This window comes from Phasianus colchicus, chromosome 21 (genome assembly GCF_987193195.1).
Source record: "Phasianus colchicus chromosome 21, bPhaCol1.hap1.1, whole genome shotgun sequence".
Lineage (NCBI taxonomy): Eukaryota > Metazoa > Chordata > Aves > Galliformes > Phasianidae > Phasianus > Phasianus colchicus.
This window is the reverse complement of record NC_143456.1, coordinates 10,168,254-10,196,190: the sequence shown is the minus strand read 5'-3', so window position 1 is coordinate 10,196,190 and position 27,937 is coordinate 10,168,254. Positions and strand designations below refer to the sequence as shown.

At 52.7% G+C, this 27,937-nt stretch overlaps 1 protein-coding gene across 1 annotated transcript; it reads left to right on the top strand.

Annotated features, from left to right (window-relative positions):
- The first annotated feature begins 3 nt into the window (after positions 1-3).
- MNT (MAX network transcriptional repressor) lies at positions 4-27,375 on the top strand. The gene is made up of 6 exons (XM_031591419.2): positions 4-159; positions 6,249-6,801; positions 8,888-8,929; positions 9,625-9,736; positions 21,596-21,788; positions 23,281-27,375. The coding sequence occupies exons 1-6, from the start codon at positions 87-89 to the stop codon at positions 23,994-23,996; spliced, it is 1,689 nt and encodes a 562-aa protein (XP_031447279.1). The 5' UTR covers positions 4-86; the 3' UTR covers positions 23,997-27,375.
- The last annotated feature ends 562 nt before the right edge of the window (positions 27,376-27,937 follow it).

The following is a 27,937-nucleotide window of genomic DNA, read 5'->3' as shown; positions in this document are numbered from 1 at the left end:
CGCCGCCGCCGTCGGGGCGAGCAGCGGGGCGGGGCGGGGCGGCGCGGGCGGGAGAGGCGGCGGGCGGCAGCCGGGGGCCCCGCGCCATGAGCATCGAGACGCTGCTGGAGGCGGCCCGCTTCCTCGAGTGGCAGGCGCAGCAGCAGCAGAGCGCACGTGGTGAGAGCGGGGGCGACAGCCGGGGGGCGGGCGGGGGTCGAAGCGGCGCGGAACGGGGATGCTGGGGGGGGCACGGTGGGCGCTGGGGGGGAACGCGGGGCCGCCCCCGCCCCGCCGCGCGGGGACACGCAAGGAGCGCGGCGGCGCGCCCCGGTGGGAGGGGCGGGGTGGGTGACGTGATCGGTCCCGCCCTCCTTCCACGTGCGCGGTGCCGCGCCACGCCCCGGTTCCCCGCGGGGAGCGGCGGCCGCCCCGCCCCACCGCGACACGGCCGTTCGGGCGGGGCGGCCGCCGCTTCTCCCCCCGGGGCCCCCGAGCACGGAGCCGCTCTTTGTTCCGGCGTGACTCATCGTCGGCGCGGGGCGATGCGGCAGAAAGGCCGTTCGTGCGTTGTCACCGCGCTGCCCGCAGCCCCGCTGTTCTGCCGCGCGCAGACACGCGCACACACGCGCACATCCAGGGCTCCTTTGTCTGGTATTTGCGAACTCCGGACCCGTGAATTAGCGGGTGTCTCGTGGTTCCCAATTGAGGTTAACATTTTATTATCGAAGAAAAACACATCCCCCCAAAAATGTAACCACAAGCAACTCATATTTATTTTCTTTTTCTTTTTTGCCCATATATACTCCTCTGCTGTGCTCTCTGCTTTGCTCCTGCCCGTGTTGATAAACCTTTCGTTTTCTTCAAACTTTGCAGCGTGGGCAGTGACCCAGAGGTGCACAGGGTTTCTGTCTCATCCCGTGTCACTGCTGCTGGCACACCTGGGTTGGGTGGGATGTCCCCGCCGTGTGTGCTTGGGGGATTTCCCATTGGTGCGGCCCAGAACAGCTCTGGAAGATGCTGAAATATGCACTCAGGGGTGTCTTTTTCTTCTTTCCTGCTCCCTGCACCTGGATTGCTGTCTGATTTGCAGCATTGGCTGTGCTGAAGGTCAGAGGCTGCTCCCTCGGTTGCTGGTGGTAGGGATGGCAGTGGTGCCATAGGGGCTGCAGGCAGGTGCTGGGTTGCCCCGTGCATCTGCAGAGCGCTGGGTAACTCATGAAGTCTCCAGACCAATCCCTGAGTGTTTGTGCAGCTCCAAGTACTCTCACTTCTCTCAGTGCAGCACAAGAAATCCCTGGTTCTGCTGACCCCGCACACTGGTGTGGTCACGTTGCTGCAGAAGAAGTTCTGGGAGGGCTTGGCAGCACAGATCAGTGTTAGTGTTGGTGCTCTGGTCAAGTGTCTTCCTCAGAGAGTCTTGTGCCCAGCAGGAGCACGTCACTGGTGGCAATGTGCTGCAGGCCTGACTGTGATGTGGGATGGCCTCTCATCTATTAGCAGTGAGCCGAGCAAAGCTAGATTGTGCGTTTTGGATGAGGAAGGCGTGCTAGTGCCCATGGGAGAAGCTGTAGGTTCAGAGATTGGTTATGGAGATGGGCAGAGCTGTAGTGATGATGTAACCTGTGGGAGGACATGGCCAGCTTCGGCTCCTCCATAGGGGAAACCACACATGGAACCTGGAAGAAAGCACTGGGGAACTGTGGCACTGCAACTGCAGTGACTTCTGTGCAGCCATGGAGCTGGTGCAGGTAACAGTGCTGGTACTGCTGAGGGGTGATGGGCAAAGGCTTCTGGCTCCTGCACACATGGATCATGACTTGATGAGTAGATACTGTTCAGTTTATCTTTTCTCAATTGGATTTTGAAGGGTAGTTTTCTGTTTTCCTTCATTCCACTGAAGAGAGTGGTGAGTGAGAGCATCCCGTGACAACGGCTCCTGCACAGCCCTGGCACAAAAGCCCGGCACTGTTTTGGTCATGGGAACCCAGAAACGTTACACGAGCTCCGGACCAGTGAGGCCCTGTGGTTAATGCAGGGATCTGGTTCTGCCGTGACTCAGTGCGTGGCACAAAGTCGCCCAGCACGTGTCGGCTTTGGCTCCAGTTGCTGCAGAGTGCCAGCAGTGTTCCACATGGCTCTGAGCTCAGCGCTCCGCTCACACCCACGAGGCTCGGGTCGGGTCCCAGAGCTCTGCTCTATGGGCACAGCAGGCACCTGGGCTCTCAAGAACATGGGTTTACCACTCTTTTCTGACTGGCACACTAAAAGCACACCATTGTTCTGTGTCTCTGCAGACTTTGGAGCCATCCCAGGCTTGGGAAGGGAGGCAGTGGTTCTTCACAGTTTCTTTTGTGCGCCCTGTAGAAGACGGGACCGGGTCCCGGCTGCCCTCAGTGCCATGTCCTACTCTGACCACAGAAGCTGTTCAGCTTGAAAATAACTGCTCATCAGAATACATTACTTACTGCTTCTTAAAAATGCTGATGCCTGGCAGAAAAGCCCTGAGACAGCACCTTGCATCAGCAGAGCTCAGCGACCACGCGTCCAGGTGAAGCTGTGCAGACGGCAGAGCAGCCCAGTTGGCTGCAGAGCTGCCCGTGGAGCTGCACACAGCCCGTGGCAGGGCAGCCTGGCAGGGGGTGCTGGCCAAGGTGGGATTGGTTTTCTGGCAGTCCTGATCCATTTTCGTTTTCCTTGCTAAGTGTGCCTCATTTATTTCTTCTCTCATCTAAGAAATGTCACTGAAGCGCAGCTATGTGGACCCACTGAGACTGAGAGGGTTTTGGTTAAACACAGAATAACAAACGTAGGCATGATACAAACTGTCCGTGGAGGTGTGAGCAGTTGTTGCTTTAAGAACCATCTGTGTTATTTAGGGTTGCTTCTTGTTTGGGGCTTAGGAGGCAAGCCACGAGATTTCTTGAGGCCTTCCCAACCTTCCCATGTTCCTCCATGGCTTTGGTGGAGGGAAAGGCTCTCTCCCAGGCAGGAGCACAGTGTGTCCGTGCCCCGTGTCCCTTACTGGGCAGGAGGGTCGTCTCGTCACTCTGGTTTGTCTCAGGTTTGGATGCTGGGGTCACTGTGGTTTCTGGGAGCTGCAGATAGGCCCATCGCAGTGATGTCAGTGTTGGTTGGTGCTACAGAGGTATAGGTGACGTGAAGGCTGATTTTGCTTTGCTCTTGCTGATAGGACATAAATGTGTCATAGTCATCTGGCTGAGAAAATGGAGATTCGAGGTTGTTCACAGTGAATGGTGACACCTGCAGAGAAGGTGTGGGAAGTGTGCATGACGTTCGCGAGGTGGCTCAGCACGGTCCGGGGTGGGCCTGGAGGTGTTTAATACTGGGACACAGATGGCAGAAGGGGTGGCTCTGCTTCCAGCGGTGTGCCGCCAGCCCTGGGCCCCCATCAGAAAGCATTTCCCATCCTTTGTCCCCAGCACACTCCTAATGTAAGGTTTCACCTTTCCATAAGGATGCAGTGTGTGCGTTAGGGAGGACAGCGGGGCACCGTGACACGGGCTGACGGCCAGGCTCCCAGTGGGCAGCAGCTGGTGGGAGTGGGGAGGGTTTGGGGTGCGGGGCTCCCTGTGCTGGGTGGGGCGGGGGGCTGCGTGCTGCTCGCACAGCCGGGGAGCTGTGTGGGTGCTGCTGACGTCATGTGCAGATGAGAGGCGTGCAGATCAGGGCCCGCCGTGTGCCGGCACTCCGGCTCGTTTCCAGGCACCGGGAAGCGCCGCGGCTGTTCCCTGCCGTATCCTCTTATGTCAGCAACATTTGGATGACTCAGCCCTGATTCAGACTGCGCTTTCCCTGTGCTGTGCCTGGCTTCCCCTTGCAAGTGCAGCCCAGAACAGCCTCTGCTATATGCAGGAATGAGGAAGCGGCGCCTCATTTATTTGATAATGAGCAATCAGAGGCTTTGTGCTGCTCCATGTAGTGATGGGGTGACAGCGGGATGGGGAACAGGAGCTCTCCATCTCCTCTGCCCTCTGCTGCCCATCCCCTGCGTGGCTCGGGAGGCCCCCACAGCAGCACTGGCAGCAGCGCTGTGCAGTGGCTGCTGCCTCCCCCAAGGTGTGCGCTGCAGCTGAGCTGGAGCACTGCCTGGCAAAACTCCGGGACGGGCACTGCCGGACAGCTGGGCTCGGGTCTGCTCTTGACCCTTCTCGGCACAGTCTGTGTGAGCTTTTCCTCCCGACTTCTGCCACTGCTTAGAAGAGAGTGCCGAGGTCCAGACAGCAGCTGTGCCTCATAGAAGCTTAAGTGGGAGTGTTCACTGTTAGAAGTGCAGAGCATCTGCAGCTGATGGCAGAGATAGTCAGGGGCCCAAAGGAGACTTGGGCCTCTCCTAACGGAATCAGCAGGAGTCAGCACTGTGGCTCTGCCTGCATCCAGCTGTTGGTGGGGCTGAGGTGCTCTGAGGACATCTGACCCTCTGAGCAGACTCAGAGGTAAGCTGCTTGATTTTGCAAAGGCATTGCCACTGATAAATCATGAGTATTGATTATGTCCCCAGTGCAAAAAAGGAGCATTAAAGATAGCATTAAAATACCTTTAGAGGAGCGCTCATGGGGTGCGTTTGCAGAAGGCCACAGGTACGAGCTGCTGTACCCTGACCACTGCCAGCCCCAGCATCTCCTCAGTCACCCCAACTCCTGCTGTGGGTGGGAGGTGCTCCCTGTGCAGGCAGAGGGAGGAGATAATTTTAAACCTGGCAGATTACTAGGTAATGAAGTTAAGAGTCCCTGGCACTGTATATTCCTGGACCGCCAGGCCCCAGAATAGCAGCAGCTAGCTGGGGAGGGATTGCTGACCCTGTTTCTGTGCTTTTCTGTGACAAAATTGGCTGTGTCCTCCCCTTGCTGCTGGTGTTGCTGTCACCCACGTTACTTGCGGGTGGTGAGGCTGAGGGCTGAGGTGTGAGCGGTGGGAGCCTTGCAGCCTTGTGAGGGAAAGCTGGGGAACTTAGTTCCTATGAGGAAAGAAAGGGGGCCTTTGTGATGGTGTCTTTACTTTGTTTGCAAAGGAAACAGAAGGCAGAGATTGCTACAGCTTGCACAGCATTGAGGTGTTTGTGTCCCGGACACAGGCTGCTGGCAGGCACCCTGACCGCTGAGCAGGGGCTGGTAGCCCAGAGCCTTGTTGCCAATGAAGTCAGACGCAGAAGGCAGCGGTGTCAGGTTTTGGCTAAAGCTATTCTTGAAATGAACCCTTCAGCTCAAGGGAGCTCAATATTTGCAGCACCAAAGGCGTCTCTGGCAGCTTGTCAGCAGCGCGAGGGCTGCACCTGCTTCGCAGAGACATTTACATAAATATTTCTGATCAGCAGTGCACGCGTGTAACCTTACTTTGCTGCACTCTCAGCTTGCCCAGTGAATGGGAATGATGTGTGGTAGGAGTTTCACTGCTGCTCTGCTGAATTGGGAACACTGCTGGCAGCACGGCTGTCCTGCAGCTCCCGTGCAGTGCTGCAGGGACGGAGCAGTGTGCCCGGATGGCGTTTGGGACGTCACAGCCCTGCAGCAGTGCTGGGGTTTCTGTCCCTCCCTGGGCTGTGCCGCTCCTTGCCCAGCCTGTGCCATCCTGGCTTTTCCCAAAGCATTTCTATGTGGCTGTAAGGAGGTCCCAGCACGAAGCGGCTGCGGGCGTGCTGTTCTTCAGCTCTGTGCCTGGAACAGCACCCAGTGAGTTCCTTGGGCAGCATTGGAGGTGTTTGTTGGAGGCTGTGTCTGGGTGCTGGGGCCCCTGGCGCCATGGAACTTGGATAAATAAATGTAATTGGTGCTGTGTTCAGATGATTAGGGCCGGAGACCTGGGTCAAGTTTAATGAGGTTTATTTTGCTAGTCCGGCCACACATTGCATTTGATTTGGTGTTCTAAAAACATACAGGAACACATCAGGGTGAGTTTTAGGAGCTTGAGTAAAGTCACAGCAGAAGCGTGAGGTCAGTGTGAAGCCAGCTGGGCTGGGACTTGGCAGCACCAAACAGGGCTGCTTAACCCCAGGAGCGCCGTCTGGAATGGCTGCGGTCCCACAGCCGCTGTGTTTGCCCTGGCTGCTGCGTGTGGCAGAGCACGGGCAGCACGTGCTGCACGCTGGGATGGCCGGGCAGAGCGAAGGGCTGGGCTTTGGACACGGCGTCACCTTGGCTTTGGTCCTACGGCCTCTGGAAGCGCAGGCTGTGCCGTGCTGGCTTCGCAAGGGCTGTGGGTGGGAGACACGGGGGAGCCCATCAGTGACTGTCTTCTGGTCTGTCTTTCAGAAGAGGATGAGAAGCACGAGAAGCTCCGCCTGGAGCGGGAGCAGGAGCAGCGGAAGGCCAGCGTGCCGCGGGCCAACCATGCCGTGCCTCCGGAGGAGCCGCGCGGTGAGCTGCTGGTGCCCGTCTCGCCGCCTGCCCCGGCCCCTCCGCCGCCCCCGCCGCTGGCGGCCCCCATCTCCGTCATCCCCATCCCCGTGGTCACCAGCCCGCCGCAGCCCGCCGCCCAGGCCGCCCTGTCCCCGCCGCTGGCTCAGCGCCACCCGCCCCTCGTGAGCACTCCGGGCATCACCAAGGAGCCGCCCTCCGTGGCCCCGGTCATCCAGCGGCCGCCGGGCGCGCTGCTGCCGGACGGGAAGGCGGGCACGCCGCCGGCGGGCAGCCCGAAGCAGCTGCAGCACTACGCGGCGCCCGTCCTGGCCATCTCGCAGCACCACGTGGTCCCGCAGCCCATCCAGCCCCAGCCCGTGCCGCACCCGGCCCCGCCGCTCGGCGCCCTGAAGCTGGCTCCGGCGGAGGACGTGAAACCCAGCGAGCAGAAGAAGAGGCCCGGAGGGTGAGTGAGCGCGGGTCCTGGACGCTGCGTCGGCCCTGAGCAGCCCTGCTTTGTAGAGTTTCGGATCAGAAATGCCGAGATCAGTGGACGTTTGAATGCCTGGGTCGGTTTGTTTTTGATAGTAGGATTTCTCAGCTTGATGTTTTTAATTTTTGCCCCTGACCACGGTATACAGGTTTGTTTTTCCAAGCCAGAGCAGCGTTAGGAAGCAGGTCCCACAGGCAGCACCCGGTGTTACGTCTTGGCAGAAGATCTCTGCTTACAGTGTTCGGGGGGATCGTGCGGCATCCCCGGTGCCTGGGAGCGGTGTTGAGTTGTGGGCAATTCTGTCTCCCAGGGCAGGGTTCCCTGTGGCTGCTATGTGCTGTTGGGACTGAGGGCCTCCAGGGCATCTGGGGCCACGGGGGATGCACGGCTGCTGAATGTGTCCCTGCCTGGGATGGGCCTCGTGGCTGGACCGCTCGTGGTCAGTGTTTGTCTCATTGTTCTTACGGACTTGGGTCGGCCAATGCTCCTTAGGGGATCCAGAGTACAGTGTCCCAGTACATAACCCGCTATTATTTCTTGTGCTCTTTCTTATGGACTGTGAGAACGAGTGGTTCCCTTTGCCTTTGCAGCAGCCTCTCACCTGTTCCCGTGTCCTGCAGCCCTCCTTTCTGTAGGACAGCTGATAGGGCTCTGCTCAGTCCTTCTGTCCATCCCTGTTACCACTTCCATGACCATTCCACCGCTTCCTGCACTGAGGGATGTCTCTGTGAGGCCGTGCCCAGAAGGACCGTGCCCACTGTGTGGTCTCAGGCTGCCATGCATCCTTGGAGTCAGCCTGCAGAGCAGGCTGGGCAGCAAAGCAGAGGTGCTGGGGCCACGTGCTGCTGGTGCTGCCTCCTGGCTCACAGCGCTGCTCTGTTCCTCCACACCCCAGCTGGTGGCAGTGGGAGCTGTGTGGGAGCAGCACAGAGCCACAGATGTCCCACTGCCCCGAGCAGCAGTGCTGGGCTCAGGAGGTGGGCGATGCTGTGGACAAGGACAGGGTTCATGGTGTCCTCTGGAGCACAGAGATCCCGGTGTGCATAGAGGGAATGGTGGAAATCATGTAGTTTAGAGTTTGTAAGGATGAAAACCTTTGCAAAGTGCTGACACAATTCCTCATAGAAAGACTGTGATCTTAGAGCTCGCTCTGTTGCAGATGGGTGTGTGGGCCCGGGGCAGGTTCTGGTGGCACAGGGGTGCGTTGCTGATGTTTGGTGGATGTAAGAACAGAAAGGATGTTTTTTCCAGCTTGTAAATGTTTCTTGGGAAAAGGCTGTCGAGTATTTATTTTTAAACACCTGGATGTTTATTGAATATTTATCAACCTCCTTCAGTGCTCACCTCACTGTTGGTGTATTGTCGACCACTTGCACTGGGTATGGAAGATATTCAATGCCTGTTGCTTTATCACCATTGTTGCTGAAAACCTATGGTTGCAGGAATTCATTTGGCTTTTCCTAAAAGTTTTCCTGTGGTCTGTGAGGTGGGGGCAACCCAGATCCCCCCCAGAGGCTGACCCTGGCTTTCCCTTGAGCGGTGGCTGCAGGATTCCTGGATTACTTCACTCCATATTTATGTTGGGCTGTGTTATTTCAGGCACAGCAGAAATGAAAGAGGTTTGAAGTATGTCTGCCAAGTCCTGTAAACTTTAATTTGCGACTGCATAAATCTCACCCCGCTGGAGTGTAGGCGTGGATCAGAAATGGGTCAGAATCTGGGCTGCCAGTGCTGTGTGAATGCACCATGCACACCCGTTGTCCCCTCCTGGTGCTGGGAGCTTATGTGGGCACGTCATGCTGTTAGCTGTTGGATCCAGTGTGCAGTATGTGGGTGATGCTCATCCCATCACAAGTGTGTGAAGTATGGATTTCACCTTAATACAGCGTAGGGAGGAATATATACGCAAGTAGTTCCAAACCAGTGGTATCTCAACAATGCTATTGTTCTCTCATATTTACCTCTATGTCCTAGACACACACACTGCTGAAAGTACAGGCTGAATGGCAATAGTTTTAAACCTGACACTGAGTTTATCTTTGTTCTGTTTGGGTTACAGGGTTGGGACCAGGGAAGTACATAATAAATTGGAGAAAAACAGGTGCGTAGAAAGCCAGGGTTTTGCTTTTTTTTCCCCAATTTCGTTTCATATTTTGGTTTTTATTTTTTGGCCTGTAGTCTGTCAATATTTGTTTGCCTTGGGCTTGTTTTTTGTTTTTTTTTAACAAATGACTTGGACAAAATTCTTAGTTACATTTAACGAACCTTGCAATATTGCTTTGCTTTCTTATGGCTCGATTCTGCATCTCTTGCTTCTCAGTACGTTTTATTTATCTGCATAACTGCGTTACAATAACCTTGCAAAGCCCTGATCCTGCAAAGTAAATCCCCACGTGCATAACGGCGTAACTTCTCTTTGATTTGAAGCAGTAAAGGAACCAAGAGCAGAGCCCAGCGTGCACTGAGAGTACAGAGTGGAGGTTCCTGATCTGACACTTGTAGCCCAAATAGCCAAATCAGAAACAGGATGAAACCAACAGTGCAGGGAGGTGTGATACGTTTTTACAATAGCACAGCAGTTTCCTACCAAGGTAGGGCTGGAATCGGAGCCGTGTAAGCAGTCTGCCTGCTCGATTGGGATGGTTTGGTTTTAAGCATGCAGGTAGTCCCAGTGACTGCTATGCACACGTGCACGTGCTTTGCTGGATTAAGGCCCAAATTAAGCTTCAGCCCTCTGCTAAATTGATTTCCGGTGTGCGCTAACACGAGCTGACAAACCACCTGTGTTTTCTTTAGACGTGCACATTTGAAAGAATGCTTTGAGACATTAAAACGCAACATCCCCAACGTAGACGACAAGAAGACCTCAAACCTCAGCGTCCTAAGGAGTGCCTTGCGATACATCCAGGTACGGTGGCGGTCGGGTCCCTGCTGGTGGCCGTTGCACGGCGCTGTGTCTGCTGGGACAGGGAGCAGCGCCAGCTTTGCTTAAACCAAGTAAAATTTTGCTCTGGATTGAAAAGGAAAAAAGCCCCATTCGAGTATGGTCACCTCTGAGCTCCAGATTTCCAGGCCTTTTAGATCTTCTAGGAGAGCTTGCCTCGTGCAGCCTCCTCACCCTAGGAATTCCTTAGGTAACTGCAAGCCATCCGTACCAGTGATGGTGATGGACTTCAGGCAGTTTCATCTTAGTGCAACAGATAAGCCAAGTGGTCCGCAAAAGGGGCATCCTGCCTAAATAAATGCATGATATGGTGCTGCTTTTTGGACTAAGGTGAATTTTAATCCGTATGTTTTGGGGAGGTTTTAGTTTGCTTAACCAAGATGGGTAGGCCTTGAATTTCTCAACGTTTTGATGAGAAGATGGGCAGGTCATGCCACGTCAAGATGTGCAGGGGTACCAAGAAAGAGTCTGGGAAAAAAGTAAAGATCAATTTGTATTGTGGTGATTGCAGGTTGAGTGAAATAAGCATCGCTGTTTGCTTATCGTTGTCATGTTTGACACAGTTCTGTCAACTGACACTGCAAGTCGAGTTGTTCTTATGCTGAGGTGTTTTGCACACCTGATGCTTGTAAAAGGTGGTTAATTGTAACACAGAAGTGGTTCTTAAGAAGCGTCCTCTGTGGTGGTGATATCAAGAGTTGCACAAGTAAAATCTGTGTAGAAAATGGAAGCCAAATTCATAGCACCGTCTTGCAAGCGAAGAGAGCCAATAGACCTCATCTGTTTTGGCTGGGATAAACAACGCTGAGTTCTTCATGTGTTGTCAGTTTCCTTCTGTTTCTTTCTGTATTTCTCAGTGTCTCTGAAGGACTGTGTTATTATTCTGTTCAGAACTACTGGACATTCCCTGCCAGCACTGCATTTTCTTACCTTTCAGCATTAGAGCAGCTCAGCTCTCCTGTGTGGCCTTGACCAGTGACATCCCTTGCAGAACCTTTGGCTGGGACCTGGAAACCAGACAAACTCTAATGGTGCCCAGCCACAAGGGAGGGGCAAGTGAAAAAGGAAAAGATGCGTGTTGCTTCAGAAGGTCTCTTGTGGAGTTGTGGTTGTGTTGTAGCTAACAGGCATCAGAAGAAATTGGAGCATTTCATTGGGCTTCAGACTGGTGTCAGCATGGAGCTGGGCTTCTGTTAGCACTGGAGGGAGGCAGTGATCACATCACCTGCTGGTGCACCAGGAGCTGAGTCCGGAGTCCCGGTGTCCCGAGCAGCACTGCTTGCACCCGGCTGTATGAAAACTGATGTGAGTGCTGGTTTGTCTGCCAGCGTGTTGTTCTCTGACGGAATTTGCATTCTGTGCTTCTGGGGGGCAGCTTGCAATTCTCTCTGAGGATGTAGTGGGGAGGCCAACTCTTTGTCCCCTCACTGGACCCGCTGGGAAATGCACTGAGTTGGAGGCGGCTCTGGGTGGGCGGGGGCCGCGGGCCGTGCTGCAGCCACCACGGGCCGTGCTGCAGCCACCACGGGCCGTGCTGCAGCCACCACGGGCCGTGCTGCAGCCACCACGGGCCAGCCGCAGAACCGGGTCAGGGCCGCACAGGGGAGGCGGGCGGCGGAGCGCAGCGGCGGTGGCGAAGGTCGCGGTGACCCCATGCGGCCCGGCCCGGCCTCCTTCCTGCCGGGAGCTCCTGGCCGCGTCCTCGGCCACGTGTGCAGCGAGCACGTGGCGCGGCGGAGGCCTGGCGCGCTGCCGCGGTGCCTCTGGGCACGGCTGTGCTGCGCTGCTGGGAGCGCCGCGCTGGCGGCGGCCCCGTGCGGCCGGGGCGGAGAGCTCGGAGCCCAGCTCTCCTCAGCAGGGTGCTGCTGAAGGCTGCAGGTGTGAGTGCTGCGCCTGTTTGCCTGAAAGAATCAGATTGCTGGGAACCTGACTTGAATTTTCTGACTTGAAAAAAATATATGGCTTTTTTTCTTTGCTTTGAATTTGGCTCGGATTTGTCTCCATTCTGTTTCACCAAACTGAAGTGCACGGAGTTCAGGCTGCAGTTGGGGCCAGGAGGAGCCCCGCAGGTGCTGCCTGCAGAGCATCGGTGGGGCTCATCTGGATCAGCAGGTGGGAGCAGGGGCTGGCTGAAGGGCTGCCTGCAGCTCTGCATCCCAGCTCTCTGCTTGCTGGGTGCTGCTGGGTGCTGCCTCTGCCTTGCGAAGAGAACATGGGAGTACAGAAGAGCTCTAAAATTCAACAGCCCTTCTTTCAGCATGGCAAAGTAATTTCTTACAGAAGGGAAAAAAAAAACAACCACATGAGCCTTGCATGGGAGGAGTGCAGTGCGTGGCCCCGAGGTGCTGCTGGCTGATGCTCTGCCACAGGGAGCACAGCAGTACTGGTTGCTGCAGCCGCACTGCCTGCAAAATCCTTTTTCCCTCTTCCAGCTGGAACTTCTTACAAATGAGGTGCTTGTCTCCTTGGCTGGATTTGAATATTTGTATCTGCATCAAATCAGATAAGTCACAAAGTTGAATTCCAAACTTCCCATGGAGCTGTCATTCTAATTTATCCCTAGAGTCAGGCCTGTGCTCTAAGAGAGTAAATTAGAATCTCTGCAATTAAGCACATTGTTGCACGAAGGAAATCAGGCTGAACGCAGCTGGAAGTTAGTAATCCTTTTAAATGGCGATTTGGCTCCAGGCAGTGTGGGCTGTTGCAGCCCAGCTCTGTGGCCTTTGGGTGAGGGAATCGTCCCCTGTGCGCCGTGATGCCTTGTGCTTCACTCCTTGCCTGTGGTTGCCACCCATTGACCTCCCTGCAGAGCTCAGCGGTGGCACTACAGGGCTACGGGCAGCTTCCTGGGTGTTTCCTGTGACACGGAGAAGTGCAGTGGGATGGAAATGTGAGTATCTGCCTGGGGAAAGTATGCCTGAGTGCCCTGGGCCTGGGCGGCCCTGGCGTGGAGTGGGATGGGTCTGGCACCAACCCGGGCAGCAGGAGCTGTGCCACAGTGCTGGGGAAGGCGCTGCCAGTACCGAGGAGTGGAACGTGGGGCAGTGGGCTGCAGACAGTTCATGTCCAGAACTCGGTGCAGCTGGGTGTTTTGATTTAATTCTCTTTGAAGGGTTCCTTGCCCCCTAGGAAATGCTGTAATCATCTTAGTTGGAAGCTAATTGAAGCCCTTAAGCAAGACTGTTTTCTCTTCTGTGTTCTCAGACTGTGTCTGTCGCTATGGTACCTGAACACTTTCCAGTTTTAGGGGTTATTTCCCATTGCATATTTGGTGTGACACCACATCCAGGCAATGAGCTCACTGGGTGACACCAGGACAGCCAAAGCAAGCAGCTTGCAAGCGTGGAGCTGCAGCTGACAGACCAGGGTCACTGCAGGGCCCGGCTGGCAGAGCTTCCCACTAAGAGCAGAGCCAAGTGCTGATTGAACAGTAATGTGCTTAGAAAATACTGGTCAGAACCGAGCTGCCCAGACCTTGTGAGGGGCAAAGAGCAGAATCCTTTGAAGTCTGCAGAGTGGGACACGCTGTGATCCATGCTGCTGTGCACTGCTCAGCACAGCGTTTGGAAAGGTATTGGGAGGAGGAAGGTGCTGTGATAACCGTGCATGGCTTGAGTTGTGCCAGAGGAGCATTTGCTGTGCATAAGAAATGCACTTGGCTCACAAGTTCATACAGCTCATCTGGCAGTTGTATTTGCTGCTTGTAGGATTAGAGATAGAAAATAGCTATGAGATGAATTTGGGATTTATATCATGTCCGCTGTGTCATCTGTTCCCAGGGGAAGAGGCAGGAGGGATGTGGTTCTGCCTACCTCAGGAGCTGGGGTTTACATTCTACCCTGCACCCACTGACTGAACAGCACTGCAGCAAAGCCACTGACACCAGCAGGGACCTCAGCTCGTGGTGCCTCAGTCCTCCTGTAATCACCTAGAGGAACCTTTGTTGCAAAACAATCCATTTTTTTCTGTTTATGTGCATTAAAAAAGATCTGTAAATGAGTGGCAAAGTCGCACAGGTGCTGTGTGACCAGGTGGCAGCCCCTTGCTGTCTCGAGATGCAGACCCTCCAGCTGCAGGAGCTACCAAAACTCAACTTCACAGTGGTCATCTGTCCTTGTCCAGCTGCTGGGAGTAAAGTACTGCAGCAGAGCAGTGTGTGTGCTGTTAGAGAGGTGATGCCTTTCTCAGGGACTGAATTCGAGCTAAAAGAAATGAAGTGGTGGTGCACTGGGCTCAAGGTAATTGACATCTCTTTGGATTCCCAGATAAATTGCTGTATCGCTCACGTTGAGGGAACCAATTTCCTGAGTACAAAGGCAGGCCTCCTTAGCTGGCCTCGCATCACATCCTCACTGTGTCCTTAGCTGTCTGCTGCCCAGAACACTGCCTTCCCCTCTGTCAGGTGTAACTGCTTTGGGCTGAGGTTCAAACAAGAGCAGTGTCATTGGTCTCAGATAGCTGTTTGTGCAAAGGAAAGGAGCTGTTTATAGCTCAGACCAGTGGGCATGGCTGTGAAATGGGAATAAAGTGATTATCCCAGGCAGGAAAAGGGCTTCTGTCCATTCCTAAACAAAACCCCATAATGCGCTGACGCAGGGAGGTGCTGTGCCACAGGCAGAACTGATGTATCTGGTGCTGGAGTGTCTCTCTGCTCTTGTGTGAGAACCAGAGCTCATCTGCACTCAGGCAGCACAGCCTGGAGTTCTGATCAAAATTCATAAAGCTGAGCTGCAGTGCTGAATCTGATTAAGTTCCTCACCTTGAAAATATGACTGTAACTGGTGGTTCTGGTTGGTTGGATGTTTTTTTTTTTGTTAATTCAGTGCTAGCTACCAGCAGAGAGATGTATCTTCTGTGAATCTTGTCCGGTAAGAGCCTGAGTCAGTCTGCAGTTTCAGTGCCTGCCTCATGTGAGCAGCCCTCACATGCAGCATCCCTCCTTTGTGTTGTTTACCTGACCTGATCAATTGATTCTATCTCGTCTAATTAGCTTGAATTTCATTGCAATAATGGCTTCCAGCAACAATAGGCTGTGGCCGTGCCACAAGGGTATGGTATCATCTGTAAATTTCAGAAAGAGGCGAGAAATATGATCTTAAAAACTGATGCTTAGTGAAATACAGAGGTTGGAGCCTGCATTAAGAGTGAAACGTAAGAATTAGGGCATGGGAGTGCTGTGCCATGGGAGTCAGCAGGTGTCACACCTACACCCTGAGCACAGGTCAGGTTCCTGTTCCTCGTGGAGCTGTGGGAGCGTTGATTCGGCCCCAGGGGTTTGGTGTTGGGTCCCATCCCTCTGGGGGCTCCAGGCCTGGGGAGCACCTTCTGAAGCACTGAAGGTTGTAAGGCCAAAACAGCCCATGAGTGCTGCACAGCCTGGGGCCAGGAAGGGACGGCGTGCTGCAGCCCATGGGAGCTGTGTGATGTCAGTGTGGTGGGAACAGAGGCAGCACACGTGGTGTGGTGAGAGCAGCAGATCACAGCCTGGTGGCAGGGCTGTTTTGAGGTGTAGTACTACACAAGTCACCTGCCTTTAAAATAAGGCCAAAACCCCCAAATAAAACAACAAAAAGTCAGTCCACAAAGTTGACTGTTGGGTTTGGTCTGCAGTTCTGCTTTTTATGGAGGCAGTTGAGGGTTCTGTGGCCTGGGGACAGAGAGCACGAGTTCCCATTTTTGTCACAGATAGCAGCGTATGTGCTGATCCTCTAAAATTATTGTGATGTAGTTGGTGACCTAATAAAATTACAGACCAGCGGTTACAAGAAAACAGTAATCAGTGTGCTCGGTCCATGTTGTGCAGTGCCTGCAGTCACACTGGCAGCAGCTGTCTTGCCAGACACTGTCAACTGCAAAGCAGCAAATGAGGGGAATTTTGAAACCATAACCCAGCAGCTGAAAGGTGGTATCAGCCCAATCTCCTGTTGCCATTTTGGTGTCACAGCGCTGTGATAGGAATGCTGATAAAACTTATGCTGGAGAATGTGGAAATAAGGGTACAGTTCTACAGTCTCCCAGGCTCACTGTTATCTGTCAGTGCTGAGCGGTGCTGCTGGCCCTGCCCATGCCCTGGGCTGGTCACCAGCCCTGCTTGGGTGCTGCTGTGAGCACAGGATTCCTTCCTCTTCCCCAGTGCTGCCAGGAATTGCTGTGCAGGCGCAGGCAGCACTGCTCCTAGCAGCGGATGGGCACACACGTCAAACCAGAAAGAATGGATTTCTTTTTCCAACCGCTGTCACTGTGAGCTATCTGTCTTGCCTTTAGTGTCATAAGCAGTTAAAAATGCTGTAGGATGTTCTCTCTGTATTTGGCTTCTTTTTGCTCTGTTTCAGCCAGTCGTGGTGCTGTCGCGTTGGCTGGGACGCAGCAGTCAGCCTGCAGCGTGGTGCGCAGTGTTGGGGTGGGCTGCCGTACTGCTGCACCGGGGTGTCCTGGGGCTTTTCCAACAGGAGAAGGAGAAACGTTCAGTGAGGAGTGCAAGAGCAGGAGGGGTGCCTGGCCCAGGGCCATCCTCACAGCCCCAAACGCTTGCATGAAGGCAGTTTTCCATTTGCACGCACGGCTTTGGCTTGGGGCCTTATGCAGGCACAGTTGTTTGCAGGAACCCCTGGGCTCTGCTTGCTGCCCTGAGCCCTCCTCCTGCTCCCTCTGTGGCCGTGGTGGCGAGGGCAGGAGGTGGACAGAAATCTGCCGGTGACCCAGACCTGATCTGTAGGCTGTAGGTGGGGCTGCTTGGATACCGCAGTGGGGAAACCATGAGGGAGAAGTGGTGTGGGAGAATGGGGCACTGGGAGCTGTTCTGAGCCTTGCAGGTTCGGGCTGGAAGTGTCTTGCTTTGCATTTGCCTCAGGACACATCCAGCCCCTGCTTTGTCTCCCACAGCACCGTGGTGAGATGCCTCCAAGAAAAATACCAGAGCCCTGCAGCAAGTCGATGCAGTGTGTCCCCACGCTGATCCCTTCCCATCTCTAGGGAACGTGGCTGTGCTGGAGCGTGGCTGCATGCTGCCTCCTGCAGCTGCCAGCTGTGTGTCCGTGCACAGGCTCAGACAGGCTTAGGAGTCCCCAGTCCAGTGAGTTTGTCATAGTGACAATCGCTGCCTGAAATGCAGTGCTGTTTGTTTTAGCTTGCAGGTTATTGTTAGAATTACACCACTGACATATTTGCCGCAAGAGCCAAATTAAAGCAGTTTGTTTAGGATAGTCTTCTAAATAACAACCAGCACAGCATCTTGAGGTATTTCAGGCATCCGTATCTATTAGCATCATTGAAAATGTCTTGTAATTCCTGAATCACAGAGATTATAAAAACAAAAACAAAACCCACAACCAAACTTAATGCCGTGTCATTGCAAACAATACTTCAGTATTTTTTTTAATGCTGGATTTCTCTTAGTCTTGAAAGTGCTGTCCAGGAGCAGGGTGGATCTGCTGAGCTGGTAGAGGCCAGCACAGTCCTGGTGGTTGGTGCTGGGAGCAGCTGTGCCTCTGCCTGGGTTGTGTCTGTGCTGTGTGTTCCAGCTGCTTGCTGCGGGTTTTGGCTTGTTGGTTGGTTTTTATCCTCTCTGAATTTATTCTTTGTCTTCCTGATTTGGATCCTCCCTACCTTCTGCCCCAGTAACTCTCTGGGCCTCGCTTCAAGCTGTGCTTGCAGGAGCTGGATCCCTCTGGCTTGTAGATAGCCTTGTTTCAAGTACAGTTGTGTTCCAGAGGTTGTGGCCCAACACGATTTTTTATCAGGAGTCCCAAGTGCTAATTATGTGCAAACACTGCATGTTTTCATTTCTCACGATTCTCTGCTCCAGACAGATTTCTGGTTCTGTGAAGTATTTCTGTGTGGATGTTTCTCTCTTCTGTGAACTGGAGGGAGCAGCGTAGGGTACCCAGCACCGCCGTGGGCACCGACCCATTGCCAGCACAGTTCTCGTCCTTTGCAGATGAGCCAAGGCAGCTCTTGCAGCAAACAATGTGCTCGTTTCCTGAAATCACGGCGCTCACTGCACGCATGTGAGGGTGAAATCACATCTGAGAATATAACAGCGCTCTTTGGCTGCCTTCCTTGTCCAGGGTTAAACAAATGGAAAAGCTGGGCCACGAGCTGCTGGCGAATGGCCCATCAGGTCCTGCGGTCTGAGGACTGAGCACACTGTGCTGCAGCTGGCAGGAGGTGTCTGTGGGGCAGGGCTGCGTGTGGGGCCGGGCTGGGAGTGAAGCAGCGTGCAGCGCTCGTCTCCTGAGCGTGATTGTGGTCTTGGTGCTTGTGTGAAGCATTAGTTTTGATTGCTCAGGAGGCTGAAAATAATGCAGCACCAGAGTTAAGCGGCCTGAAATTCTGCACCTCGTTCCTCTCCCACAAACAGGATTCCTTGTAGGGTGCTAGCAGACAGCGGCTCTTGATAGCCATGAATGCAGATGTTATTTTTGCATGAACTGAGGTGTCACATGAGTGCTGTCAGTGCTTCAAGAGATGCTGGATTGCTGTTGCAGCTGCAGGCCACGTGTTCCTTAGGAGCGATGCTGTGTGCAACCTGGCCCAGAGCAGTGGACCCATGTGGTAACAGCCAGGAGCTCTGCGTGGAGCGTGTCACAGTGCCACCAAGCCTGGGGCGTTGGGACCATAGCCCTGTGCCATACAGGAGAAGCCATGGAGCACACCGCAGCCTGCAAGGCCACATCTGTAAGAGCCAGCCAGTGCTGCAGCTGCCATGGAAACAGAGGATTTTGTTCCCGTGGCAACCAGCTGGGGCTTTCCCAAGAGCAGAGTGAGAGCTCTTGGAGAAGGAGCAGGATGGTGCCCTGCTGTAGGGCCTGGTCCTGCTTGGTGCTGCTCCCCACAGCGGGGCTGTGGTGCTCCAGGGCTCTGCGTGTGGCTCCGGCTGCGCTGCTGCTGTTGCTGCCTGGGGCAGCCAGTGCTGAGGTGCATGCAGGGGTGGGCGCTGGTGTTCAGGTGTGTTTGGGCTCTGCTCCGTTGCTGCAGGTTGTGCTTTGTTGGCCAAGGAATCGCTTCGGTGCTGGGTTTTAAAGAAACTGCTTGTTGCACCTAAAGCACTGCATAGGAGACGTAGCAGGATTCAAAGAAGGAATGTCTGGAATTGATTTGATGGGTGCAGAGCCCCAGAAGTACAGGTGAGCACAGCACAGAGGTGTGTAACAACAGGGCAGTCCCTGTGGAGGGAGATCCTTTCCGTAGGTTTGAGTGCATTCATTGCATACAGCAGTCAAAGCACTGCATGCCATGGGCAGCCGTGCTGCCCAGCGCTGGGCAGTGCTGTGTGGAAGCTGCACTGGGGCAGCACTGCAGGGAGCTCCCACAGCTGCTGCTCCAATGGCTGCAGAGAATTAGGGAATCTGGTTCAGAATTACAAATCACTTTCATGATTGCACATTGATGGGGAATTTTTAATCAGTGGATGCCGTGTAGTAGAGCACAACAGCTGAAATATGCTTTTGGAAAAGCTCATAATTGAAAGTGAGTTTTTAAATTGCTAATGTAATGCCTATAAGGGGAGCTTTTTAATAAGGCCTCTTAAACCTCCCTGATTCCGGCACAGGGTTAGCATTATTCCTGAGGCAGGCATAGAGAAAGCAGTGGGAGCATTATTCTCAATCTTGACATAAGAATAAGCAATTTAATTACAGCCAGCTATAAAATGGAAAATTCTTTACAGTGACAAATGGCCACTGCGGCGGGGTGACAGCAGCACTTTGTTCCTGGTTTGTTTACCAAGCAGTGGCAGTGGGATGCAGGCGAGGACCACGGAACGGCTCCGAAGCGGGGAGAAGAGTGGGCACAAAGCGCCCAGCACTGCAGCTCCTACTGCGGCTGCTGGCTGCCGCTGCTGCGTTGGGCTTACTGTAATAATCCGTGTGGGAAAAGGCTGCTCTGAAGCTGAGAGCTACGTGCAAAGGAGGAAAATCCCATTCCATGCGTAGCAAAGGCAAACGCAGCTTCCAGGCAGGCGCGTCTCCCCCGGACTGCTCTGTGCTCTGCACAAAGCCCTGCTGGCCCGCATGGCTGAGTCACTCGCGGGCACGGCCTCGCTTTCAGAATTGTCCTTCCCTTCTGGGAAATGGAAACGAAAGGGATACTCACGTCTGCAGCAGACTGTTCCTGCGTGCCCTGCGTGGACTCTGCTCCTGATTTCAAACAGTTTGGAGTAAAATCATCAGCTCCTTTTTACTAGAGCTTGCAGCTTTGTGCAACTTCGCAACTCCCAGCAGCCAACCCCAGCCTGTGCTGCAGGATGCAGCCCTGCTGCAGGAGCACAGCCCTAGCAGGGAGGTGGACCGGCGAGAGCAGCACCACCTTGGCAGCAGTCAGGAGTTGGGTTGGAGGCCCAGGGCCGGGGTGCACCTCCTGCTTCACAGCAGCTTCATCCCTTTCTGGTGGTGAGGCTTCATCAGAGCCCTCAGCACAGCCATTGCTGGTGCTCCCACTGGGAGCAGTGGCTCAGATGGCAGCTGCAGATCCTCAGCTGTCCTGGACGCAGGTGCCTCTGCTTAGTGACATTTCAGACCTGCAGAGACAGGTGGTCGGCCACTTGTATGAATTCCTTTATTGAAGTTTTGTTCCTTACTTTGTTTCATGTAGTTCTGGTGATCATCTTTGCCCATTTCAGCTCCAGCTGTAGGTGCCAATTCTATTGGCAGATCCCGAAGATTTGGCTTCGGTGCAAGGAGTGTCAGTATGATTGCTGCTTAGTTTAAAAATAAACGTAACTGCTGTGACTGTGGGGTTTTTCTTGTTTGTTTGTTTTTTGCATAGAGTTGTTCTATTGTGATACTACTGCTGTTGTAAGAAATTGCTGTGCTTTGCAGTGTAACAGCCCTTGGAACAAGTGTGTGGGTCTGGCTTCAGCTGTGAGTGGATCCAAAAGCCTTCATCACCACTTACACATGTGGAACGATCATGTCCTGTACAAATGTGTTTTAGCATTTAAAAAATGCTTTTTCTTGGCCGTGTCAAAGTTCCCTCTTCCTGATTTAAGTGCTGACCAACTTGAGGTTACAGAAATGCACTGTCATCATGTGTAGACCTATTTGAGTTTGTGTCCCAGAAGCTTGTCATTTTTTCATAACTGCTGTTAGTTGGTTTAGTAAAAGATGCTATCTGTTTTTCTGTGCCTCATCTTTGAAATACTTCAATTTGTCTGTGGTTTTATCGTCCCACATAAGAGCTGAGTTTTCTGCACGGAGCTTCTTTCTCACTGCAAGGATGTGGGGGGTTTTCACCCTTCTCAAGCAGCGGCCAGCAGTTAGTTGCTCTGCAGGAGCACTGCTCTGTGTACATGCTTGCTTTCCTTAGGTGTGCTTGGAAATAAATGTAGTAGAAGCATGTTCTCCTACCTGATAATAAGGAGAAAGCTGCACCCATTGTGCTTCCTTCACGCCTTTCCAGCAGTCTGCAATAAGCCTTAATTCCCTTTACATTTCATGAGACAGGTGAGGTCAGACTGATGTTGAGAACTGAGTGCTGACCGCTGGTGGTGAAGTTCTACAGCTTTTCCTATGGAGTTGTAGACTGCTCCCCCTGGAGCTGAAGTGACTCACACCTGGCCTGGTTAACCATTTCAGTTTTGGAGACTCATTAGTTTCCCTTTAGAAAGCAGAAAGTGGTTGGCCAAGGCAACCCTATAGGTTTTTGTGGCCAGGTTCTTCCCCTTCTGTGTGAACTTGGAAGAGATAACTGTACCTGAATGCAGCTATGCCAGCATCACTAATAATAAAAGAGAACCAGCAATGAATGTGGCAACGACCAAGTTGGCATAGATTTCATTTGTTTTTTTTCTTCTTAGATTTTTTCTTTGCTTTGTTCCGTCTTTAGACTTTAAAGAGAAAGGAAAAAGAATACGAGCATGAGATGGAGCGGCTGGCAAGAGAGAAGATCGCCACCCAGCAGCGGCTGGCAGAACTGAAGAACGAGTTGAGCCAGTGGATGGACATCATGGAGATTGACAGAATTGTTCGACAGACAGTTCAGCCAGAGGATGACCAGGCATCTACCTCCACAGCGTCAGGTACCCACAGTTTCTCTCTTCTTGTAACCATCATTGTACACCACTGTTGTAGAGGTGTGTGGCGGGGATCTTCATTTAGCACCATCACAGTTGCTCTGCATTCAGAATTAAGTAAAAGGATTTCCAGTGTTTTGTAGTCAGTGATGGTGGCCTAATAATATACTTGTGTAAAGTACACTGAAAATCATGCATCCACTGTGTTACATAAACCCAAGGTACAGGTTTGCACATTCATTCTGCTGGTGTCTCGCATGGAGCTCCTTGCTTTCAGAATGTACAGCTATGCAGTCCTGCTCATTAAAACTGCTTGGTGTATAAGTCCTGATGTATTTGTGCACGGGGGTAGGAAGGTATTCAGCCACACGGAGAAGAAGGAATTGGTACAGGACAGGTCACTGTAGCATTTGACCAACTTAGCGAGCCTTTACATTGCATGAGAAAGATTCACAGTGAAGATAAATGATGCTAATGAAAATCAAGCATGCTATTCCAGTGAGAAGTTTTGTGAGGTAGCAGAGCACGTACATTCCTCCACACCAGTGACCTGCAGCAGGAAGAACAGGCAGTCATGGATGGACAGCGCTTTGCTTTCCAGAGATCAGAAGGCTGTAGCAGTTCCTAACTATTTGCAGCAATTCCTTAAATCTGCAGCGGCGTTTGCTCGTGGTGCTCCAGGCAGATGGCACTGCAGGTACCCAGAAAGGGAAAACCTGAGCTTTCTGGTTCATTCAGATTCCTGTACGAGGCTCATCACCTTTGAACATGCTCCAGACCATCTCTAAGCGTAAGCTTGGTGGAAGCTGAGAGTTGGAGAGCTTTGTAAATTGAGGCATCAGCTGTTCACTTCTCCAGCTGGCCTCTGCAGAAAATGATCTCTTCAAGCTACTACTGACCATGGGGCTTGCAAAAGGGAAGTGTTTTCCCTAGTTATCCTGCTGCTTCTGTATCTTCTGAGATTTTTAATCTCTACTGCGTGACTGGCTTTAGAGCAGGCAGTGCAGAATGCCCTGCTGATGATCCTAATCTCCTTAAGGTCAGCATTGCCTCATTAATTTGTAGGATCAATGGAGACTTCTTTTTCCAGAACCAGACCAGTAAAGTTGCTGCCACGATTCTTCATCACTGTTTCCTTCCTGCTCTGGGAGCAGGAGGAGTAGTTACAACTGATAGAACAACATACTAGGAAAAGAAATCCTTTTCCTCTTTGTGCAGAGAGCTCCTCAGTCCAGCTTCTGTCCGTCTGCCTCAGCTCAAGTTGCTTCTCTTGCCTGCCAAGTGGGATCTCCCAGCCTTTTGTGAGCACCTCTGTAGCTGAGCTGAGTGGAGCCTGCTGCGCTGCGCTGCGCTGCTCTCCCTCAGCTCAGTGACTCCTCCTGCTGTCCTCCCTGCCGCTTGTCCTGCCCTGTAGGAGAGGCTGGTTAGCCCAGTTCATGCTCTGCTTATTTTTTTTTTTTTCCGTAATGGGAGTTTCTTCACTTCATTCTTTCTCCAGAGGGTGAAGACAACATGGATGAAGACATGGAAGATGACCGGCCTGTGAACTCATTACCAAAACTAGCCCAGCGCCAGCACCCAGAGCTCCTGAAAGCCGTCCCTTCAAACGCTGCTTCCCATCACCTGGCGGTTTTGCCTCAGCACCTGTCTATCCAGCAGAAACAGCCCCCAGCCCACGCACAGCCTTCCATCCAGACACAAGCACTGGTCCAGCCGCAGGCGATCGTCCCAGCACAGACTCACATCGTGGCGGCTTCAACAGTGCAATCGACTGTTATTGCCCACACCGCCACTACCCACGCTTCGGTCATTCAGACTGTCAACCACGTCATTCAGGGTCCACAGACCAAGCACATTGCTCACATTGCACCTTCCACGTCCAGCCCTGTGCAACTTACCACTGCTGCTCAGCCTATCGGCCACATCACTGTGCACCCAGCCACCATCAACCACATGGCCCACCTCGGCCAGCAGCTGCCCATCTACCCTCAGCCCGTGGCCGTCAGCCAGCCCGTGGTGAGCCACATCGCTCACACGATCTCTCACCAGCAAGTGAATGGAACCACGAGTCTGGGCCAGCAAGCGGTGATGGCCAAGCCGGCCGTAGGAACCCAAGTTGTCCATCACCCACAGTTAGTTGGGCAAACGGTCCTAAATCCAGTAACTATGGTAACCATGCCGTCATTCCCAGTGAGCACACTGAAGCTGGCCTAGAGAGAATCGTCTGCAGGTGAAGTCTTTGTTGGGAACCTTTCCTAAACTCCGTACATTCCAACCACGTCCGACTCCGCGGGTTGAGGTGCAGAGCGGCGGGGCACAGCGTGGGCCTGTGCTCACTGCCCAGCAGCCAGCCTGGCATGGCCAGAGGGGCCTCTCTGCACTTGAGTTTTGTTAATCTGAGAAAACTAAAAGGACAGTTGTTCATGGTGATTTTTTTTCCTTTTATGTGTAATCGGTGAAATATGGTTATGATGTTCTTAAGACTTTAATTTTCCCCTTTTATGTGTTGCTTCTTTGTAGAATAAATCTGCTGATCTCTTTATTGAGGCGTTGCGTAGAATGGGAAAAAATCATAAAAGTCTATATTTATATATATGTGTGTATGTGTGTGTATATATATGTATATACATATATATATAAATATAACATTTGAAGAAGGCCTTTTGTAAGGTTGATTATTTTGCAGGATTATTAGTCAAAATTCAGTTTTGGAGGAAGAAGACACAGTGTCCTCTCTAAACAAGAAACTTTACGTTAGATGGTTTGGTGGACCAGGGTACACAGACAGTGACAAAAACAGAGCAAATTGAACGTTCGAGATATTTCCCATCAGTATATTACATTTCAAAAAACCATCTAAAATCACTGTGACTTGTTATGGCATTTTAAGGAAGTTCTCTGTCCTGTTTAATAAAAGGAAAAAGAATACACAACCGGACTTCATTTGTTGCAGTTTCATAAATGACTTGATTTTTATAGCTATGTCAAAAAGAAAAAAAGAAGTATTGTTTTTTATTATTTTAATTGATGACAGTGTTCTGTTTGGATGTTTTTGGGGGGGTTATTGTTTGGTTTGGTTTTGCTGATGCAATAATCGATTTTACAGAACTGTTTCAGGATTCCTCGTGCCAGTCCCAAGCCTTAGATTCTCTGGGTTGGTTTTTGTGTTTGCAGAGGCGGACACTTTGTGCTGGCGACTTACGGTGTGTTTATCTGGCCTGATAACAGTGGAACTTGGGGCAAGAAGACCAACAGAGATTAAGTTGATTTGCTGCATGGTTTACTTTTCTTTGTTAGTTTGTTCCTGAACAGACCAGGTTTTAGTGTGGAAGTCAAAGGATTAGAGAAGTGATGAACGTGCATGTGGTATTTTCCAAAGTGCAAGCAATTTTTATACCTTTTTTTTTCTTTTTTGGGGAAAAAAAAAACCTAGTCTTTTGTAGGAGAACAGTACGAGCTCAGTATGCATAACCTGACAGTGTGTCTTACAGGCTGCAGTGGGACGTGCACCAAAGAAACTCCGCATCCTAAGTAACTCTTATTCCATCTCTTCTGGTAGTGAGGTTAATGGCAGTTAATGGCAGACTCCCACTGAGTCACAAGGTGAGAATACTGACTGTGTGCTGGTCCCTGCTGGGGAGTTTGCTTTGGATGTGTTTTATTGCTGACGGCATATTCTGCTCCGAGCACCGTTTTGTCTATAGCACTACTGTTAATGGTCTGTCTGTTCCTTGCACCATTTTGCATGTAGTACTGCTCTAATGGTCTCTTTTCCATCTTCCTCTTTCTAAAAACAAAAGCCCTGCAGTCACTGATGCAGGCAAAATCCCCGCTGTAGCCAGTGGACGTTCTTCAGGCAGGATGAGAGGACGCTCCCTGCCAGCATCCAACCCGTGTTGGAAATGACACCCGTTCAGAGGAGGAGGTAAGACAGGCTTTGGCAGCCATGAGACCACTTGGGTGTGCTAGCCAGCTCACTGGTTCTGCGTCGAGATCTTCCACAGATCTTGGAAAGCTTGGTCTGTAGTGCCCAGGGCGCCCGCAGGCTCCAGCAGGACTTTTGCCTGCCTGTGGATTGCTGTACCAGGAGTATAATGGAAAAAGCTTGCCAGTTCTGTACTGTCCACGCTATCACTGAAACTGTGCTGGAGGCAGCAGTAATTACTACATACAGAAAGTGTAATTGTGCCTTCTGAGTAGACATGGCTAGAGTTGCATCAAATCTGTATTTATTAAGCCCTGAGTTGCTCAGTAGTTAATATTCTTTGTTGTTTTCTTGCATCCTCAAGTTGAGGAAGATCTTGCCTGTGCTGTTAGCACAGTTCCTACAGCAGAATCTCTACAGTTTCCTTATCTCAATCACGTTTCAGTAGGTTGTTCTTTCTCACTTCAGAGCACCATGAATCTGTGTGGAAATGAGGGTCTGTACTGTCTCTGTACGTTCAGGTGCTTGGCCACAGGAGCTGTGTTCTGTGTGCCCGTGGACTTCAGCTGGTGTTTCCAGAGATGGTCATTAGATTCTGGGACAGTCGCTCTTCATCAGAGAATACTGAAAAATGAATGCTTACAGCAGGGTCGCCTCCTTAGGCATGGCTTTGTCTTCTGCAGCTGTTTGGAGGAGGAGGAAGCGGCCTCTGCCATTCTTTGCTGTTCCAACTCACAGAGCCATGCGAAATAACAAAATGGAGGCAGGAAGCCTCAATTCTGGCCAAGAATGGCTGAGTTTTTGAAGGAGAAAAAGCCCAGATTGGGAACTCAGCAGCGCGTGGCTGCTGTGTGCACAACAGCAAAGGAGCACCAGACGCCCCTTCAGCGCCTGGACATGGATCTGTTCTGCAGGGAGGCACAGGAGCAGCACGCACCGTTCTGCTCTTGTTACGTGCAGTTCTGCATGATGGCTTGCTTCTTGTATTGAAGAACTTTAGTCCCACCTTAATTCCATTGGCTTCTTATCCCAGGAGAGCTGATGCTGGCTCTGGCAGTACACAGCCATACTAAGCTGCGCAGAACGTGTAGATTGAGGGAAGGGTTCCTGTTCTCTGCTGCAGGCGATGAGCTTTCTGGTGGATTATTAATGGCCTTTACCCCGTGGTCGTGGTCCTGCTGCCGTCCTCCCGCCGTGGCGGTGTCACTTTGCCCTGCTCTGCTGTCACCTTCTTCCCCTCAGCACTCCGTCTGTCCCACCGCTCCCCTCGGTGCAGACCCCCCCTCCAAGGCTCGCCCTGCCCAGCAGCCCTCCTGCGCTGATCGCGGTCAGTGCTGCAATTCTTTGCCTTCTCCGTGGCTGCAAGAAGCATTTCTTCGTTTCTGTTTGTGTTTGAAAGCTGGCCAACTTCTGTTCTGTGGGACACAGCGAGGTGCAGCCCTTTCCCACGGCTGTCATTCCTGCTCAGAAACCGCAGATTTGTGCTGATGCTCTTAGAAATGTTCAGTACTGTATAACAAGGGGCACTTTAGAAATGTCTCTCCTCCTTTGATATATGTGTTTTCCCTATGGAGAAAGCTATATATAAATAAATATATGTGTACACTTGGGGATTCAGAAGATCTAATTTGTCCCAAAAAAAAATCAATAAATACAAAGTTTACAAGAAATCTCTTCTGTTGTTGAATAATCTTAGTTACTGGTAACCGTGCCACGTTAAAAAGAGAACGGGGTTTCTCCCGAGCAGCTCTGAGGCTCCGGCCCTCCCCGCGTGGCCGCGTTGCGCTCCCGGGCAGCACCGGGCTCAGAGCACCGCGCGTGCAGCTGCGCTCAGCGCGGCCGTGTCAGCAGGAGGCCCGGCAGCCGCAGGTGTTCTTGCGTCTGCGCTCGGCGCCGCGGGCCGGGCTGCCCTGCGGTGGGAGCTCCTGCGGAGCCCCGGGCGGGGAGCAGCCGGCGGTGCCGCCAGGTGAACGGCAGCGCAGCTGAGCCGCAAAGCAAAGACGGACCGTTTCCGTGCGGGGCCGCGGCGGAGCGCTGCCGCCGGGATCCGAGCGGACGGCGCCGCTTCGCCAAAGGCGGCCGCTCCGGTAACGGCGGCCGCGGGGAGAAACGAATTGCAGGATTCTGCGTTCCATCCTCGCGCTCTGCACGCAGATATTTCGCTTCCCTTGTCACTTTCTAATTACGCAGACTGTTTTCTCTCTGAGTCCTGTCCCAAACGTGCATCAGC